Here is a 20132-nt window from a genome sequence, read left to right as displayed (position 1 = left end):
TGGTGTTGTCCGTAAGCAGTGCCACAGACCTCCCCGCTAGCAGAGGACGGAAGGAACGAAGAGCGAAACGAACCGCCAGCAGTTCCAGGTAATTTATGTGACACCGCCGCAGCTTCGGTGGCCACTGACCTCCCACACAGAGGTCTTCTAGATGAGCTCCCCACCCCCACAAGGAAGCGTTGGTAGCGATAGTCACAGTGGGGGCTGGTAGATGGAAGGGGGCCCCCTGGCAAATGTTGCTCTCCGATCCCCACCACTGCAGAGATTGGAGAGTCCCAGTAGGAATAGAGAACCTCTTGCGAGGCGAGTCTCTGAGGGGACGAAAATGGCGTAAGAACCATAGTTGCAGCCCTCTCATTCGCAGTCTTGCGAAACGTAGCACGCTTGTCGTCGCAGCCATCAGCCCCAGCATGCGCTGGAGCTGCTGGGCTGTGCCCCACTGCCGCCTTTGAAGAATCCGTACCAGGGTGATAATGTCCTGTGCCCTCTGCGAAGGCAGGAACGCTCGGTGTTGGTCTGTGTCCAGCAGAGCCCCAATGAATTGAACTGTCCTTGAAGGAGTGAGATGGGATTTCTCCAAGTTGACCTGCAACCCCAGGGCGTCGAGGAGACGTAGGGTGATGGCAATGTGCGTTGTTAAACTCCCCTTCGACTTCACCACAAGGAGCCAGTCGTCGATGTATGGGAAGACAACGACTCCCTGAAGACGAAGATGAGCAGCCACCACACTCATCAGCTTCGTAAACACCCGAGGGGCAGTAGACAGTCCAAACGGCAGGGCCCTGAAATGAAGTGCTGAGCACCCACTGCAAACCGTAGGAAGCGCCTGAATGCAGGATGAATGCTGACATGAAAATAGGCGTCTTTGAGATCCAGGGTCGCCATCCAGTCTCCCTGATTGATGAGAGGCAGGATGGTTTGCAGGGTAGCCATTCTGAACTTCTGGTACATAATGAATTTGTTCAGACTCCTCAGGTCCATGATAGGCCTCAGGCCCCCGTCCCGTTTGGGGACCAGGAAGTAACGGGAGTAGAAACCTCCTGTCCTGGCCTCCGGTGGAACCACCTCTATGGCTTGTTTCTGTAGGAGGTTGTTTACCTCCGCCAGCAGAGGTGAGGAGGGGGGAGTGGTAACTACCACGGACTGGTCTGGGGTCTGAACAAACTCTATCTTGTAGCCCTCTTTCACGATGGACAGAGCCCACCTGTCTGTGGAGATCAACTCCCAGGCAGGCAGGAAAGGGCGAAGGCGGATGGAAGAACCAACAGTGGGAGCGACGATGCGTGCTTGGAGGAAGTCAAACCCCCTGCTTCTGGGGACGAGACCCCTTCGACTTGTTGGAAGACTGGGTGCCGTAACGGTTCCTGCCGTTACCCGAGTAGGAGGGTCGTTCAGGCTGTGCATTGCTCAGGGGAGAAGCGTTGGTAAGGTTTCTTGGTCCAAGGCCTAGGCCACTGCTTGGACTTAGAGGACTTAGGGTTGGATTGGACCCCTAAGTTCTTAGAGGTCTTCACACTCTTGTCGAACTCTTGCAGCGCCGTGTCCGTTGTGGTGCTGAAGAGCCCATCGCCCTCGAAAGGCAAATCCTCAATAAAGGTCTTCGTGTCTTGGTGGAGTGCCGTGGACCGAAGCCAGGAGTGACGCCTGATGCAGACCGCAGAGGTGATCTGCTTAGCTGACGCTTCTACCATATGTTTCGCTGCAGCCAGTTGTTGTCTGGCCACAGCGAGACCTTCCTTTTGCAACTTGAGCGCAGCAGCCTTCTTGTCCTCGCTCAGAGACGATAGGAACGGGGTAAACTGCTCCAGTACGGCATACTGATATCTAGCCATGCAGGCTGCATAATTAGATATCTTTATGCCGAGTGCCCCAGCCGAATAGACCTTTCGGCCCATTCCATCGATCTTCCTCCCTTCTTTATCCGGTGGGGAAGAATGGACCTTCCTTGCCTTCGAGGAGGAGGAGACAACCACCGAATTCGGGCGTGGGTGTGTAAATAAAAACTCCGCCCCTGTCTCTTGGACCTTATACATGTGGTCCAGCCGTTTGGAGGAGACCGGTGTCGAAGAAGGCTTACTCCAAGGCTCCTTGACCACCTGAAGGACTACCTTGGTAACCGGAAGGGCGACCGCAGTGGACGTATTTTTCTGCATGATATCAAACACGCTATCGTCCACTATCAGTTCTGGCTGGGTCACAGGTAACCGGAGGGTGGCAGCGATGCGTTTCACAAGGTCCCCATAAGACTTTAGGTCTTCCGACGGCGAAATCGGGAGGTCCTCAGCCGTCTGGGAAACCGGTGAAGGTTCCAAGTCCTGGACTTCGCCCTCCGACTCCGATGAAGACTCCTGATGAGTGGAGTGCTCCGACAGGATCGGGGTCGACTCTCGCGGTGTCCGCTGGACCAGCAGTGACTTGCCTGGAGTCTCGACCGGAACTAGCTGCCGCTCTGGGGGAATCGACACCAACGCCTTCCTGGGTCGGTGCGAAACCCTCGACATGGAGGAGTACTCCGATGCTCTCTCCCAGTCCTGGTACTCGTCCGGGTACCAACGGCCGGGGTCGTACCGCGAGTAGGGCGGTTGCCACCTTCGTTGCTCCCAAGGAGGTATAGGGAAGCGTTGAAGCGGATAAAATGGCTCCGGTTCACGCCGATCCCGAGGTCGGAACGGGATCGATGGGACAATCGGTGCCGACGGCTCCACCTCCGAGGCCGATCCGCTAGCCGACCGTCGACGGGACCCAGAAGATGACGAACGCTGGGTCAAGTCGATCTCCTGCTCCTGTTCCGACGCCGACAGACGCTGCTGACTCACAGGGCTCCGGCGTGGAGAGGCCAGGATCTTCTTAGGCGGCTTAGGGATCACCGACGCCGATGTATCGACCGATGGGGAAGGAGTGCGGGGTCGCTTCCGCTTTTCCTTCGATTTCGCCTTCTTAGGAACTCGGGTCCCCGAGTCCTCTCGGCGCTTCTTAGCGGGCGTATCCACCGAGCCCTCGCGGGAACGTTTTGTGGAGCCACGCTCTTCCGGCTGATCAATCAAAGTCAGTATCGGAGCAGCATCGGCCGATGCAAGCTCCTGTGCCGGGGTGTCGGTTGATTTCGGTGCCGAAGACTCCATTGGTCCACGAGAGCAAAGCACCGATTCGGTGAGCGCCGCCGACAAACGAGCCGCTCGATTTTTCCTTGTCTGCTTTGAGAAGCGGAGACAATGCGGACAGGAGTCGACTCGGTGTGCTTCTCCCAGGCACAGCAGGCAAAGGGAATGACCGTCCGGAGGGGTGATCTTCCTTCCACAAGCACGGCAGCGCTTGAAAACCCCCCAGCGACTTTCCGTAGAAAGAAGCCGCGGGGAAAAAAAAACTACTCAGAATGATCTGAGAGAGAAACGCGGGGGAAAGCGGGAGCGAAGCACCCCAAGGGGCCGTTCGCCACACAAACAGAGGACGCTTTTTTTTTTTACTAACACTAACTATACTAAACTGTAAACTCTAACTAACAACTATAAACGGGCTAGACAAGAAAAAAGGCAAAGCCAAAAATTCTCACCGACCGGAGAAACGGAAAGGAAACCTCTCAGCGCAGCGGTCAGAAAGGAACTGGCGGGATCCTCCGCGCGGGCGCCGGTGGGCATGCGCATTGGGACGCCTGCGCATGCCCGTTGGCGCCGAGCGCGAAAAAATCCCGGGCTTTTTCAGATACCGATTCGGGGATCGGCGCAGGCGCACTATCCCATGAGTGTGAAGCACAGAGACCACGAAGAAGATCTAACTATTCTTGTTTGAGAGCAGTACCTTTCCCCTTGTGTCCCCAAAGGAGGAGATGTGCTTCTCTACCTCTGGGATAACACATGGGGGCTGCAACACAGGAGCATCATTCCAACTCTCTGGCCTGACAGTGAGCTAGGTCTCACTCTGACTTCCTGTGCAAAATATGAAGGGCTTCCACCACCTTGGGCAATGGCGCTCTCCCCCTACGTAGAATCATGGCTCCTGGGTAGTCTCCAGTGTGGAACGGAAGATCAGGTTGTCCATGGCTCAAGCCTCTTTTTTGTTTCCATGGAGAGAATGTTGAAGTCCCTCGTGAGTCATAAGAATATAAGAGAAGCCATGTTGGATCAGGCCAATGGCCCATCCAGTCCAACACTTTGTCACATAGTGGTCAAAAAAAACCCAAGCGCCATCAGGAGGTCCACCAGTGGGGCCAGGACACTAGAAGCCCTGCCACTGTTGCCCCCCCCACACAAGCATACAGAGCATCACTTGCCCCAGACAGAAAGTTCCATCTATACCATGTGGTTAATAGCCACTGATGGACCTCTGCTCCATGTGTTTATCCAATCCCCTCTTGAAGCCATCTATGCTTGTAGCTGCCACCACCTCCTGTGGCAGTGAATTCCATGTGACAATCACCCTTTGGGTGAAGAAGTACTTCTTTCTCTACCTTTTCTCCTGCATTTTCCTCTCCTGCATTTTCCTTTGAGAGCCCAAAAAGACTTCGATGCTCTGACTGTGGAGTGCTGTGGCAAGCAGATTCTGTCTGCAAAGCCATCACATGTGAACTTTGGTGCCTTCAATAACATCACACCTGTTTGTGTAGAGAACCTGAAGTTGGGAAACTGCATTAAGAAAACTGCTTTCCCTGCATTGAGTGTTGTACAAGTTCGGCATCCCCTGAGTAGAATATGGCTGCCTTAGCTATGCATTGTGGTCTCTCTTGTGCTTGTCTGGGGCAGTGATGCCTTGTATTCTTGGTGCTTGGGGAGCCTCAGTGGGAGGGCTGCTGGAGTTCTGGCCCCACTGGTGGACCTCCTGATGGCACCTGGGTTTTGGCTGCTGTGTGACACAGTGTTGGACTGGATGGGCCATTGGCCTGAACCAACATGGCTTCTCTTATGGCTTCAACTTGTTTTTGTAATCTTTTTTGCTATCTGGTGGGTCACACCTTGTGGCTGAATCAATACGCAGCAGTAGTTGTGAAGCTGGTCTCACTGTTCAGTTGCCCCACTGAGAATCCCAAAGGATCCCGAACTGTATTAATGTAACTTTTCTCTTCACTCTCAGGAAAAGGCTTTGGGAGTATCGAACCAGGAAGAAGTGGAATAATGAGGCTGTGCATTTCTGAAGATGGCTTCTTAATTTGGAACAGCCCCATTGCAGGAAGGAGAAAGAGAAGAATGCTACTTTGAGAGTGAAATTCCTCCCCATTCCCCTGTACAAGATTCATAACAGCATCCTAAGCAGCCTTACACTCTTCTAAGCTTCTTTACCTCAGTGAGCTTAGGAGGATGTAACTCTACTTAGGATGGCCACTTTCAGGTGGCTTTTTGGCACTGCTAGGATGCTTGGTATGCTCCTGATGCTGTGCATACTGCTCTTTGGAAGAGGGGAGCATATTTGGCTGTGACATTCTAGCTTTTGGCTCAGCACACTTTTTTGGTGGGGGGGGGAGGAAACACCCCCCCCCCCATTTCCCCTCAATATGTGTTTATAAAGAAAATAGATGAGTGGAGTTAAAGTGGCCTGGGAACTGGAGGAAGAGGGATGAGAGTGCCAGTTTAGGCCTAAGGCTTTGAACAGGTGCATAAATTTCACCTGCTGTTGTCTGTCCCAGTAACCTTTGGGGATCTGAGGCAGAGAATGGGGGGAATCCTGTAGTGGAGTTCTTGCTGCTTCAGACCAAGTGGGCAACAGCACATTTGAAAGGATTTCCTAGATTAGTCTTTCCCTGTTTCTCCTCCTCTCCAGATAAAGTTCTGCATGCAGGGAGATATTTACAGGGAAAAGTGTTTGCTAGGGGAGATACCCCACCTGCAGCATCATGAAAAATGCTGAACGTCAGCTATGGGGAAAGCATAAGACCCTGAAACCACTGCATACACATATGGAATATAAATGAGTGGTTAAGAGGGCCAGAAGCAAGCCACTTTTGAAAGTTTGTTGAAATGCTCTCAATCTAGCTGCCAGAATCATCTGAGCCTGTAGTTGCTCGTATCATACTTGAAATGTTTGTAAGTGCTTCCAGGACTTCAAATGCCCACCATCGTCGACTCTCATCTCCTTCCCCTTTTCAAAATGGTGCAATCTCCTTCCCCTTTTCAAAATGGTGCAATAGTAATGCCATGAGGGATGGCAAGTGGAGGCCTTTGGTCACAGCCTGCTTCCTTACCTGCTATGCCCATTTCCAACCCAGGGAGGGGCAAAGAGGGCTGTGGAAGTTGTCACATCTATGACCCAAGGGCTCTTTGGAAGGCCAAGTTGTGGGGCTTGGGCTCTTCAACTCTGCTTTAGTTCTCTTTGTGGTCTTCCAATGCCTGTTGCCCACCCACAGGATTTATTGATTGAAGCAACAGGGCAAAGGGCATACATGTGTCAAAACTGTGAGGAATGCTTTAATATGTTTCAGGATCAGGCCTGTCTGCTGCTTCATTTCCTGTCCACCCAAGACCTGATTAATCGGGCAAGTGCAATTTTGCTCAGGGTCCGCCGATGGCTGTGAGCACTTGAAAACTGCCTCTGATGGGCATCTAGCATAGTGTCGTGGAACAGTGCAACAAACGAATCTCTTGTGGGCTTTGTTTAAAAGGCAGCGCTCAGAGTCTTGCCATTCATCTGAGGATTTTTCCCCCTTATGGAGTTGAGCCAGCCAATTGTGACTGATCCCAGTGTACCTTGATCAATAATTTCGGTTCTGACCGGAGGAAGGCATCATGTTCTCTTGGCTTTGGTCAGAAGCTGGGTGGTGGCAAGAATCCCGTCTCTACAGCTTTGCTCTGCCCCTTCGTGCAGGGAGGCCGGATGTGAGGCGGACGTGCCCAAGACACACTAGCTCCGAGGAGGGTGGTGAGCTGCAGCGGTCCCTGAAGACTCAGCTGTTTCTCATTTCCCCCCCTCTTGTGCTGCTGGGTGGGGACCAGAGGGATTTTCTTCATCAGGAGCCAGTACAGAAAACCACTAGCCAAGAAAGCGGAGTTGTATTGAAGGCCTGCTTTTAATTTGATTTTGATTTGCGTCATGGGATTAGTTAAGTATTACAGTCTCTTGCTTTCCAGAAAGTGAGAAAGTAACAGTAGGCAAGACATGTTGACCTTGGAATGCATTAATCCTAGTGGACAAAGCCATATTATGGGCGATTGCTTGTGGGTAGACTAACAAACAGTGACAGGCCATCAGTTCGGATGGAATCATCTGCCCCCGTTCTTTTTAAAAAATTCTCCTGCCGAATTAGTCCAAAATCTGATTCCAGGTTGCACTTTCTGCCATTCTCTCCAAGAGGTTTAGTTAGTTATATTTAAAAAAAGGCATTGTCCATTATTTTTAATGGTTGGAGATTTCGAGACTTTACTGCTCAGTATGAATGTAAAAACAGCATCTCAATTTACGACTATCCCAAATGTAACGGGAGGCCAGAATTTCTTTCAAAGGTGAAGAATAGATTCAAGAATAGCAAGGGGAGGGAGGGTGCCCCAATTGAATGGAATTGTAACTATTGTCAACAGACTGACTGTACAATCTGACCATCTTTACTTTTGCCAAATGTAATAAAAGAGAAAAAAACTAACGAAGTAACAAAGGAACTACTTCATTAGGGTTTGTAGAATCTTTCGGGCTCAAGTGCCGTGTTCTACTGGAGAAAGTTTTCCTTCCAGACATTTCGTTCTCAGCTGCAGAGAACATCCTCAGTGGCGTTGCAGCCGGAGCAGGCGCTCTGACCTTCTTGGCTGCTGTGCATTGAGTGGGGCCAGGGCTGCTGGAGAGCTGGAACTATAAGGAACTACTTGTTGGAAATGGAACCCTGGACAAGATACTGACTTAGTCTAACTCAGCAGGATTTGACAGTGGCTGTGCTTGCTCTACCCACCCGCACCCAACAAAAAGCACAGCTACAGTGGATCTTTCCTTATGTGATAGAGAAATTCCCAGGAGCACCTGCATTAGGAGTAAAATGGTCATTTGGTCCTTCCTTTATAGAACACATGAAGATTCTCATGTTACAGAGGAGCTAAAATTAATTTACCTTCCTGGCTGCCAGGTCCTTTGAAAGTGTACTCTTTTATGAAGTGTGAACTAAAAGTGGGGGTAAACATTGCAAAAACAGGTATTGTGCATCTACTTGGTGAGGCAGGTTCAAATGTTTGATTGACACCGTGCTGTCCAACTGGTATCAGAGTGTGAAAAAGGCTCTTTAATTGGAAACAGATCAGCAGAGAGGATCATTACAGAAGGGCCATGGCTCAGTGGTAGAGCATCTGCTTAGAAAGCAGGTCCCAGGTTCAATCCCCAGTTGAAAGGGCCAAACAGTTAAATGGTAACATGAAAGACCTCTGCCTGAGAACCTGGAGAGCTGCTGCCAGTCTGAGTAAATACTGACTTTGATGGACCAAAGATCTGATTCAGTACAAGGCAGTTTCATGCGATCTCCTCTTGGAGGAAGACAAGTTCAGATAAGTCAGCAGGCCAAGAGACTGGGCAAGAAGAACTGATAAGAGCTGCTGTGCTTATAGCTCCCCACTGTTGTGTAAAAACCATCCCCTTTTGCTAAAGTTGACAGACTTAATGGTGGTAGAAAATTTCTTAAGTTAGCATCCTGAACGAGTAGTCTTGTTCTAGTTACAGACAGCACCAAGAGGCAACAGAGCTGTGGTGATTATGCTGGTATACTTGCATGCAAAAAAAGTTGTTTTGGAGGCTGCTCCTGCCAAGATCCATATAGAGCTGACTCTGACCCAGGCCTGAAAAATAAGATCTCACAGAGAGGTACAATTAGAAAGCCTTAGCAGAAGATGATATTGGATTTATGTCCTGTCCTGTCCTCTGAATCTCAGTGGTTTACAATCTTTTACTGCCCCCCCCCCAACGAACACCCTGTGAGGTAGGTGGGCTGAGAGAGCTCTTACAGCAGTTGCCGTTTCAAGGACAGCTCTGCAAAAGCTATGGATGACCCAAGGCCATTCCAGCAGCTGTAAGTGTTCGAGTGGGGAATCAAACCCGGTTCTCACAGATAAGAGTCCACACACTTATCCACTGCACCAAACTGGCTTGGAGAGCAAATATACAACAATTAAACCTTCAAAACAAGCCCAACTCTCTTACAAGGGAATTGCCCATGTGTTTTGGAAGCTTAGATGATTAATTCTCAGCCTTTTCCCCTACCAGCCCCTCAAGCATTTGGGATTTTGCTCTGGAAGTAGGGCAATGATTTGTGTGCTCTTTGTTGTGACACTCGGTGCTATTTCTGCAGAAATTCCTCACTGCCAAATTGTTTCTAAAAGTGAAACACAGCACACTGGTTAGCCTATGAGGTGGTTCCAAATCGCTTACATGCACATTGTGGACACACATCTACAATACAAGCTTGCACCATCATGACTTCCTCTAAAGCAGTGGTCTCCACCCTTTTTGGCACCAGGGACTGGACCTAGGGCTGGCCGGCCCACTGTGGCCCCAGGGTGGGGGCACTGAATTTGGCCCCCCCCCACAGCACCGTGAAGCCTCGCTCTCCACCCGTGGTGCCTCCTCCTTCCGTTTATGGGGGATGAGGGGGGGGCGGCGAGGCTCCGTGGCCCAGTTAGTAACAGGCCACGGCCCGGTACCGGTCCAGGGATTGAGGACTCCTGCTCTAAAGAATCCAGGGAGCAGTGGCTCAGAGAGGGGCTGAGAATCCTGAGATGCCCCCCGCACCACAACAAAATATCTTCTTACGTTTTCCACGTTGAAAATCCAGACACATGGAACACTGTGTACCGTGAGGACTGCAGGAGTTAGATGTTCACTGGCTAGATATGTATGCCAAAGAGTTCGGTTTCCAAACGTTCACTGTTTTGTTAACCAAAAGCAAACCCCCCCACATCCCATCAATACATCGTCCACTCTTGTTATTATTATAAAAATCAACATTTTTTTATTTGTTACAACTCCATGTATAGTAATAATTGAAAAGGCGGGTGGGAAACTTTTTACAAGGTTTATATACACAGCTTGCAAGCAAAACATTTATTTTATGATACAAAAAAAAAGAGAATGGATTAGTGAGTGAACAGGACTGACCAAATGTTGGTCATTATAACATAAATACATCCTCGCGAAACTCCATCATACAGAAACTGATGGAAGAAGATGAACACATTCGCTGGATTTCTCCCCCCCCCCCCCTCAAAAGACAAGGACAAAGGAATTAAAGCTTATGGACACAGAAGAAATTTTTTAAGAAAGAAAAAAGATTAGAAGCAGCACCAGATCCTTCACTTACAAACAAGGCTTGTTCAGCTTATAACGATGGTACCCTCTTTATGTGAAGATAATGTCGCTCCTCTCTCCCGCCCCCTGTTAGCTAAAACTAATGACAGATTTAACCAGAAGATCTACCAAACCTTCACATCTACTGCACCCCTTTAAACCTCCTCCCACTCCGACAGAGGTGGCGGCTCCCCCACTCTCAGCTGCCCCCCCCCCCCGAATGGATGCTGGAAACATTTCAAAAATGTATTTTACACTGATTGTATTTGGTCTGAGATTTAAGGCAAACAAAAAAGACTATTAAACTTCCGAAGTCAATAATCAGCAGATGCAAATACATTTCAGAAAGAGTGCATGTGCAGGTTTAGGAATTATCATTTTTGCTGCAAACTCTTACACGGAAGGTTTTATGGAAATCCCCAAATCCTATTAATAACTGTTTTTACTATCTTAGGTGCTTTAGTGTATTTTCATTCTTTGACATTCAAATGGAACTGGAAGTTGGGCTGCATGGGCCTGCTCTGGATAAAAGCTACAACTCCTTTGATTAATTTCAGTGGGTGAGATACATAGCTCTCTAGCCTCTCCTTCAAGATTCCTGCCATTTTTCTCATGCCTGTACACAGAAGAGAGCAGCAGCAGTAGCTGCAAAGAATGACTCGGACGGAGCAGTGACACCAGAGGAATGGCATAAGGGAAGGCAGCAGACGGGGCCAGAGGCAAGCTAAGGAAAAATGGAGCCCTCCCATCTTTCTCCATCTCAGCCCACTGGCCCAGTGGCTCCATCTCAGCCCACTGGCCCAGTGGCTCACTCCCTCTGAGGTCGCCCTCCGCATCCGTTCCAAGGTAAGCCTTCTCCTGGCTCAAGCGGTGGTGGGAGTCATTGCACCTCCTGCTGGCAACCCATGAGTAACACTTCACATTAGTGGAGGAGAAAGCGTGCAAATTTAAGCCAGCAGCAGAGCACTCAAGAGGACCCGTCGTGCTTATGCTCAAGGTGGATTTGGCTCCACATCCCAATAGGATCCTCAGCTGCTGGTGGCTCTCCTTTCCAGTGCTTGCCTTTTGCACCCCTCAAACAAAGTGGCCTTCTAGCACAAAAGAGCATCACGCCAGCTCTGCTTAATCCAAATCCTCACAGGTCACAGATTTCACCACCTCCGACTTTTGATTTTTAAAGACACCCCAATGGAATCCAATACGCAGGGCAGACACTGCCACAGAAAGAGGATACCACGACATAAGCGTCAACCACCTTGCAACAGAAATTGGCACAAAACACACGCACTCGTGGCAAGAAGAAAAGATTGCTGTTGATGGAGTACAAAGCTTCTGAACTGAAATAAAGCAATACAATAACCCAGTGTGAATGTAAGTATGTGAACTCCTACTCAAAACGGCATGTTTATAGATCTTGGCATCCCCGAAACATCACTTGTGGCACTCTGGCTTGTGTTCAGCATCCAATACTTTCCACCCAGTGGCTACTTCACTGAGGCTCCTGACTGACTGACAAGACAACATCCATCTTTCAGAAGATCCAATTTTTTACCTCTCCAAAGAGCAAAACTGACAGATGCAGAACTTCCTGCGGATCTGAAATGATACCCCCTTTGATCAGGCTGTGCAACCTGGCCTTTGGTTCCAAAAGTTTGATATTTCCAAAATCTGAGTTGTGAAACTAAAAATCACTGGGAAGTTAAAAAAAAAATTAAACTCAAAAGTTTACCTTTTAGGAACAGAATCCAAAGAGATTTTCCTTAAAGCATCTCTGAGCATATCCAGGGACACTGTATATTTCCACTGGATATCCAAATGCCATGATTGTCCATAGAGCTGAAGTAAAGCTGAGCTTCGGTCAACTGAGATGATGTGAACAAGTTAGTGCAAATTCTCCTGAAACCCACAAATCCAAAGCCAGAAACGCTTGGAGTCTAACAGCTTTTGTTTGGCTGGAAAAGAAGGCAGTTGGGGGCTGTTTCATTCTTTCCGATCGCTACAGCTCCACTGGCATTTCCCAAACAACTGTGCAATTCATGCCTCAAAACAAGGTGGAGGAGAAATGAACTGCATTTTCTGACTCCATCTACATGGGCCTCCAGGTGAGTTCCACCTTTGCACATTTAGTGCAGCAGACACAAGCCTATCTTGAGAGCAACCAGGGCCAATATGTACTGTTGGCATTAGTGAAAGCCATCAAAGTTCCCAACATTGGGCAGAAAATCATTTTCTGAGACAAGGAGGCGAACACTTGCCGCTCCCTCTTCATGCTAGTAAGAGTCAGGGGAAATTTTAGGAAAACCTGTATACAAGATTCAGATATTCATCACCTAAAAGCATTTTTAAAAAATCTGCAGACTCCCAGCTTTTTGGCAACTGTTGCTGGGAAGGTTTCCATGGGTTGTGTTTCTGCTGCCATGCAGAGTCACCATCAAATGAAGACACAGCACCCCTTTCAAATCACTACTGAGGTGGAAACAACACACAAAATAATATATAGGTATATAGAGATATATATATATAATGCATTGTTAGACAAGGGATATCCTTAAAAACATGTTGAGTGGTGTATGCTTAAGAACTGAATTTATGCCACGTGAGAATTAGTGGCACGTCCAGGTCACATGGGCTTCTCAAAACCACATCGAAAGGAAAGCGGTCATGTTTTTAGCAACCCAAACGTCCAGAGAGGGCATCCTGGCAAGGGGGGAAAAAAAAAGTTAAAATGCTTCCTAGTAGTGGATGTGTGTGTCTTTACACACACATGTGCACACACGGAGGATTTGTATACTGCGATATTAACTCTATACTCAAAAGTACTGCAAGAATATAAGATTCATTTACATTAAACTAAAAAGTTCAAAGTTTAAACTTTATATTTTATATAAATACGTTACCCTATATTATTATTACTATGTTGTATAAAAATATGACAATTGAGGGGGCGCGGAAACATTCTGAAGTACTGGGATGGAAAGTGATTCAGGTATAGCGAGGGTTACCTTTGTCATTGTCATGAAAACAGCATTTACAGGAGATCAGAACGTCACCCTATTGCAGTGCCAGGGAAAGACTTTTCCATCTGTTGTGTATGTGGGTGTGTACACACATACAGACTCTAACACACACACATATGCACACTCGCAAAGGGCCTGTTCTTTCACAACTTGGACCCCAGGACTTACTCATGACAAGGCTGGAGGCGGCAGGCTTCAGACACTCCTTTCTCCACTTCTCCCGCTCTGGATAAAAGCGCTAACAACGCAAACGAGGCAATCCCACATTCAACAAGCATCAGGCCTGCCTTACCCTGCGTGAAACAAGTGAGACACTGGGGAAGAAATGTGCCAATTGGGGCCTGATTTGGATCTCCCCAAGGGAAAGACGCATGCGCGCGCACAGCCTTAAACAAGACTACACTCAACAAGACGACCCAAACTCCCAGGATGGGATGAAAAGCTATTCCGCCGTTTCTGATGATCTGAATTAAGTATCCAACATTCTCACTGCGGTGACTGCTGTATTTCTGTAGAAAACAAAGCCCTTTGTGTACCGTTATTTATTTGTAAGAACAGTTTTCTTCAAGTTTAATTTAAACTGCTGGCCCATCAAAGTTAAAACGCAAGAGGTGATTTGGCTCCAGATGCTGCTCCGTGACAGACTCTTCTCGTTCTTTTGCCTTGCTCTGAAAAGCTCTTTTTTTTCTTCTTCCTTTTTGGTATTTGGCTCATTGAACAGTGACATCCTCCGCTCCTTCCATTTCCCCTGTGCTCAGTCACTTCACTGATTTAAGGCATCTTCTTGTGTTCCATTTGGAAAAATAATAAAAAAAAAAACCCCACACAATTCTGTGTACAAATTTTAAAAAATTTTCTTATGGCACAAAGCAGCAGACTCTGTCTTAAGAAAATATATAAATAAACCTTCTGCCCCCTCTTTCTATACAAGTTCTCCAGTATCCCTCCCCCCTCAGTTTAATAATTTTAGTATACCCTGCCTCAGGCCCTCCCTCCTCTTGAGAGAAGCACTGGGTATTTACACAGTCAGGTGGGAGGCAGTCAAAGGGGGGAGGGGGTCTCTCACGAGGAGTCCGTGCAGGGTGAGGGGGGCGGTGGGTACAAGTGATGCGAATAGCTCCGCTCTGTGAACGGAGACGGTGGGCAACTCTCGTAGGTCTCCTCTGCTGACAAATACTGGCTGCGTGGTGTGGGTGGAGGGGGCACAGGCTCAGAATCATAGTTTAAGTCACTGGTGTAGCCCTTGCCCACGGCAGTCACCACTCGACGGCTGGGTGCATAATCGCTGTCACAAACATCCGTGCTGCAAGGCGTCGTGGGAGGGGCAAAATGGCGGTAGCTGTACGGCCTGTAACTGAGGCAAGAAACGTTAAGACGTATCAGTACCTTAAAGCAGTCTCAGGTGCTTGCACTTCTCAGATCTCACAAAAATCAGAGGGATTCACAGGGTCTTATTTATTTAATTAATTAATTTAAAACACATTTATGCCCCTTTTCCCACCCGTATGGGGTCCCCAATTTCTCGCGGTCCACTTGGAACTTAAGACCTAAAACTGGCAATGAGATATAAGTCACAGGCCAACATGGTTCTTATGTGCAGGCAAGACTGCCTGAAACAAAAAAAGCTGAAGTGGGCTTGTCTTTTCACCTGTGGCAGGTTAAGAACCCCCCACCCTACCAGGTGACCAGGCAAGTCCCCATTCTCCACAAAGAGGGTGGAATAGGAGTAGTGTCAGATTTCACCTTCTACATACAGCATTGCATTAAACTCATGTAGAAACCAAGGTCCTGCTTCACACACCATTTTGGTAACTCAGGCTTACACCTCCTAATGTGGGGTGGTGGTTAAAGCATCAGACTAGGATCTTGGAAATCCTATTTAAATCCCCACCACCTTGCTGGGCGACCCTGGACCAGTCACACTCTCTCAGTCTAACCTGCCTCGCCGGGAAAGGACAGGAGAACAATATCAGCTGCTTTGTCGTCCCCACTGGAGTGAAAAGTGGGATACAAATAAAGTAAATAATCGATAAACAAACAATGAGGAGTACAAAGTAGTATCCTCATCTTTCTCTTAGGCTGTAAAGGCAGAAGAGACTGTAAGCAAGAACTATCTTCAGCTGAGCAGACAGAAACCGTTTGTGAACTGCGGGGGGGCCCCCTGGCCAGGTTAGTGAGGTAAATAATTTGCAAGCTTGCTCAGGGGGCAGCTGGGGAAATTAACGCAGTCCCAGAACAAGCCAAGCTCCCTGTTTCAAGCCAGCCCTAGGTGGGCCATGGGCTCAGTGCTCCAGTACCTGCTTGGCATGCAGAAGGTCCCTGCTTCAAGCCCCTCTAACTCCAGTTAGCAGAATCACATAGGAGGAGATGTGAAAGACCTTAGCCTGAGACCCTGGAAAGCCACTGCCAGTGTGAATGCATGAGACTGACCTTGAGAGACCTACAGTCTGCCTTGGCAGCAGGCAGCTGCTAAGTTCACACCTGTTCATTTAGTTCTGATCTGACCAGAAGCACCAACGATGGGTGCGTTCACCCGACCCTAAATAATGTGTTTTGCAACTGGATTGTTACTTTGTAAGAACAGCAAAAATCCAATTGTAAAATGCATTTATGTCGTGTAGTGTAAATGAATCCAAAGTGTATTAGGTTACCTACTGCCTCCTCCTGCACGGTGAACTGACTGCAGAAGAGGGAGAGGAGGGCAACTGGAGACCTGACGCCCACTGCCACTGAAGAGTCTGAGCTGAGAGGTTTTAGTTCCACTTGCTCTTAGCTGACGGTGGCTGTCCAAGACAGCAACCCACACAATCTCTTACCTGTATGAACGATGGGTAGAAGGGCTGTTTGAAGAATAGCCAAACTCCATAGTATAATGTGAACGTTCAGTAGCTGGTGATGGAGGTGGGTTCAGAATCTGTTAAGAAAAAGCAAATGCAAAAGAGGTGCTTCCAAAATCAAGACGAAAGGTTTTTAACACAGGGGGTGGGGCTCAATGGAAGAGCATCTGTTTAGCAGGCACAGGTCCCAGGTTCAATCCCTGACATATCCAGTTTGAAAATGAGCAGGTGATGTGAAAGACCTCTGCCTGAGTCCCTGGGAAGCCACTGTCAGTCTGAGTAGACGATACCGACCTTGATGGTCTGATGCGTTTATAGGTCAAGATGGGCTAGTCTAGTCTGCAGCAGACGAAAAGAGCAAGAGTCCAGTAGCACCTAACAGACTAACGACCATTCGTGGCAGGAGAGTTCCTGATGCGCCGCTCACTTCTTCAGATACAGCTAGGTTGATGTGTTCTCAAGCATCAAGGAACTTCTTGTTGAACAGGACACTGTTTTTTGAAAATTCATCCTGCAACTCTTTTTTGGTTCTTACTGGTTCTTATTTGGTTCTTTTGCATTGGGATTTGCCCAGACACAACTGCTAAGAATGTCCTGTTGCTGCCGAGTTAGTCTGCCAGGTGGCTTAAGAGACACCTCCCTGGCCTAGCAGCCTACTGTCAACGCCCCTGGGACACACCTGTCGGTTCTGTCTGGGCAACTGGCCAAATCCCAACACAAGGCATTTACCGATACATTTAACAAAAGAAGAAGAATAGCCCCTGGTTACAAAAGGCCTGTAATTCTTTCTGCCTGCAGATGGCCAGGTCAACTGAAGCCCTTTTGCTTGAGTGAATGCTTTGCACTCTGCACATGCACAAAGGCACGGTTGTCTTTGGTTCAAAAATGAAAGCACTATTTTTGATACTGTAGTTGTTTAAAGGCTGTAGTCTACCTTGCCCCAAAATATCCTTTAATTTTCTCGTCAGACTCTCCAGCCAGATTAACTGACTGCTGTCACAGCCAGGAAACACTCTGTATCTGCTCAGAGGCCTTGTGATTTTGTAGTTATGTATTTCTGGTGGAAAGTGTGACAACAGTGTCAGGCAATGGTTAGAGTCAGATTAGGATCTTGGAGGAAATAATAAACAGCAGGGCTTTTTTTGTAGCAGGAACTCTTTTGCATAATAGGCCACACACCCCTGATGTGGCCAATTCTCCAAGAGTTTACAGGGCTCTTCTTAGAGGGTCTGCTGTAAGCTCCAGGAGGATTGACTACATCAGGGGTGTGTGACCTAATATGCAAAGGAGTTCCTGCTACAAAAAGCCCTGATAAAACAGTATTTTTTACTTTTCTCATCTATAAGTTTTTGCCTTGTTAGGGTATAAAATAGGACACTGCTCATTCTCTCAGCCTCTGTCTCTTATTTTAGACATTCTTTACACCACATTTTCTGTAGAGTGGCGAACATGAACACCATCAGTTTCTGCTGCTAAGAATGTCCTATTGTGCATGAGCAGAAACATTTAGCTGCTAATCTGATTGGAGTTTTTGCACTGGCATTGGCAGTAAACACCAGAGGAGACGTTTCTGGGAAATTACTTACTGGTGGGAAGTAAGTGCCCTTAGTGCTTGAAGAACTACTGGAGGAGGCCCCAGTAACGTGGGCCCTGTCATAGGGAGGTCCGCTGCTTCCACCCATGATGCTGAGAGAGCTGATCACGGATTTCCCCCGGGACATTCCTGAGGGAAGAAGATGCAGCTTCAGCAACATACCAATCTGCAAAACAGCCGCTGCTCAAAAAGGATGGCGGAAATGAGTGGAGCTCAGCACTACATATACAGGCAAGTTTTTATTCATCAGTGGTCCCCTGGCACGTCATGGGACAGATACTTCAGAATAACCACTCTCAGCCTCGCAGACACTTCACACAAAATTCCCCACTGAGGGCCAGCTTGGTGTCCAAAATTCTGTAATGCAGCACATGGCAGACACAAGGTGAGGGAAGAAGGAGCGACACAATAAAGAAAAGATCAATGGAGACCTACAAAAAAACGATCACTGACATTTATCATAGGTCTCCATCGATCTTCTGCAAATAACGTTCCTATTCCTTCCCTACGTTTGTGGAGACAAGCATCCAAGCATGATGCTCATTAGCACTGCAGTGTTTTCAGCAAAGCATGTGAAGGGAAAATGCAATGGAACTTCCCAAGCGTGCCTTCTACTGAAGCACTGCAGTGCGAACAGACCAGGGGAAAGGGGACAAAGTAGATCCTGAGAATGTATACGAAAAGGGGCACATTTTCCAGGGTCAATTCCATTCCCCACCACTGTAAACCTTTATGCCATGTAATGGCAGCCCCCTTTGCAGCACAAGGGGTTAGGGCTGCCACTGGGTGGACTCTCCTTTTCTTTGGTAGCTCTTTGGAGGTGGTGGGCAAGACATGTCAGGTGGGAGCCCCATCCTGGGCCACTGCTGTCACTGGAGGAGAGGTCCTAGTGAGGCCATGCTGGCTGAGTTTAAGTGAGCTTACATGAAGTAACAACTAACGTGCAGACATGCTTAACTGGCATAATTGACAGAGCTGACACAATTCAGTTTTTCATGTCTGTTTGTGTTATTAGGAGGCAAAAGCTGACTTTAAAAAAAAACCTAGAATACTTTAAAGACAAGACTGTAAAGTATCTTCTAGTTTGGTAGTGGGTCAGCAGGCAAAGGACTCAGCATTTTAGCTGCTGAACTTTAAAGGGTCTTCTTTGTGCAGAACTCCATCTACCTTTTCTCCAGGTTGACCATGAAGGCTATGAGTCTACTCTCACTGCCTTTAGGAAAAGCCCTGCTGGATCAGATCAGTGTCCTTCCAGTCTAACCTCCTGCCCCACACAGTGGCCAACCAGATCCTCTAGAGGGCCAACAACAGGGCATAGAGGCCGAGGCCTTCCCCTGATGTTACCTCCTGGCTCTTTCCACACTACTCAAATCTTGTCATGGATCTAGGAAATGCTGATTTACAGCAGCAATGAAACAGCTGCAGGTTCTTGAGTGCATCTGTTGGCTTGCAGATAATTTCATGACTGCAATTCTGACTGGAAACATGAATTGTAATCTTACCCCACCTCCCAGGTTTCCAATTCTAACTTACATGAAGCTCAACTGCTAAAACTGTAAAGGCAGCATAGGCTGTGTAGGCACACATCAGGTGTAAATATGAAATGACACGACATGCAACAAAATTCTAGAAACTAACCAGGGAGTGATCCGGAGAGTGAGCTCGGGTGAGGCACGTAGCCCAGAGGTACAGAAGCCGGCCCATGCACCACGTAGTCATTGGTCATGGTTTCGCCATCCCCTTTCATGCGTGGGCACAGCACCCTCTGGCACACAAAGTACATAGCACCAACCACAAAAACAGTCAGGATCACACCAATGATGGAGCCGATCGTATTGCTGGCTTGTGGGGCAGGTTCCTCTGTTGTGTCTGAAACCAAGCAGACAAATCAAGAGACGTCAAGTGTGTGTCTTTCACAGCTTTGGTTCTAGAGCCCTTTCCAGCTGCTGCCTTCTTGGGTAGATTCCACCTAGGTGGACAGAAAACCTGTACGGGTATCCTCAAATGAAGGCCCATATTTACGCTACACCTCCTGCTGGTTGGGACTGAGTTTTTCATGCCTGTCCCCGCCCAAAACTAAGGGGACAAGGGAAATGTGAGAGAAATATCTGCTCTCAGCCTTGGTGAGAAGGGAAGGAGGAGGCAAGCGTAACACAACGGTAGAGATACTTGAGAGAAGACGGGATTCATGGCAGCTGAGAACAGGGAGAGAGCAAAAGAAAATATGATGATCTAGTTGAGGAGAGTAAAAGCTCTAATATTTTGGCTACCAATTGGCATCCCACAGTTGAACCATACAGAACGTTCTGCAGCATGGACAGCCTGCATCAGATGGAAAGGCCTGTTATGAAGGTCGAGCCTGAACACAGAATGCTTCCATATATGTGACAGGTGGGACCGTGAGATTGGAGGCAGAGAACCAGCCACAATGGCATCCCCACAGTCAGA

At 48.2% G+C, this 20132-nt stretch overlaps 2 protein-coding genes across 4 annotated transcripts in view; one reads left to right on the top strand and one right to left on the bottom strand.

Annotated features, from left to right (window-relative positions):
• The window catches only part of BCL2L14 (BCL2 like 14), a 49980-nt gene extending 42407 nt beyond the window's left edge, over positions 1–7573 (top strand). For both annotated transcript variants that reach the window (XM_060254400.1, XM_060254399.1), the window contains exon 6: positions 5065–7573. In XM_060254400.1, the coding sequence (XP_060110383.1) occupies positions 5065–5106 (42 nt within the window). In that variant the 3' untranslated portion in view covers positions 5107–7573. The remainder of the gene's footprint in view (positions 1–5064) is intronic.
• A 6166-nt stretch (positions 7574–13739) lies between these two features.
• Positions 13740–20132, bottom strand: part of LRP6 (LDL receptor related protein 6) — a 146220-nt gene continuing 139827 nt past the window's right edge. For both annotated transcript variants that reach the window (XM_060254397.1, XM_060254398.1), the window contains 4 exons: positions 19323–19553; positions 17677–17813; positions 16070–16167; positions 13740–14607 (listed from right to left, as the gene is read on the bottom strand). In XM_060254397.1, coding sequence (XP_060110380.1) covers positions 14316–14607; positions 16070–16167; positions 17677–17813; positions 19323–19553 — 758 coding nt within the window. In that variant the 3' untranslated portion in view covers positions 13740–14315. The remainder of the gene's footprint in view (positions 14608–16069; positions 16168–17676; positions 17814–19322; positions 19554–20132) is intronic.

Source organism: Heteronotia binoei, chromosome 14 (genome assembly GCF_032191835.1).
Source record: "Heteronotia binoei isolate CCM8104 ecotype False Entrance Well chromosome 14, APGP_CSIRO_Hbin_v1, whole genome shotgun sequence".
Classification (NCBI taxonomy): Eukaryota; Metazoa; Chordata; class Lepidosauria; order Squamata; family Gekkonidae; genus Heteronotia; species Heteronotia binoei.
This window is presented reverse-complemented; position numbering and strand designations above follow the sequence as displayed.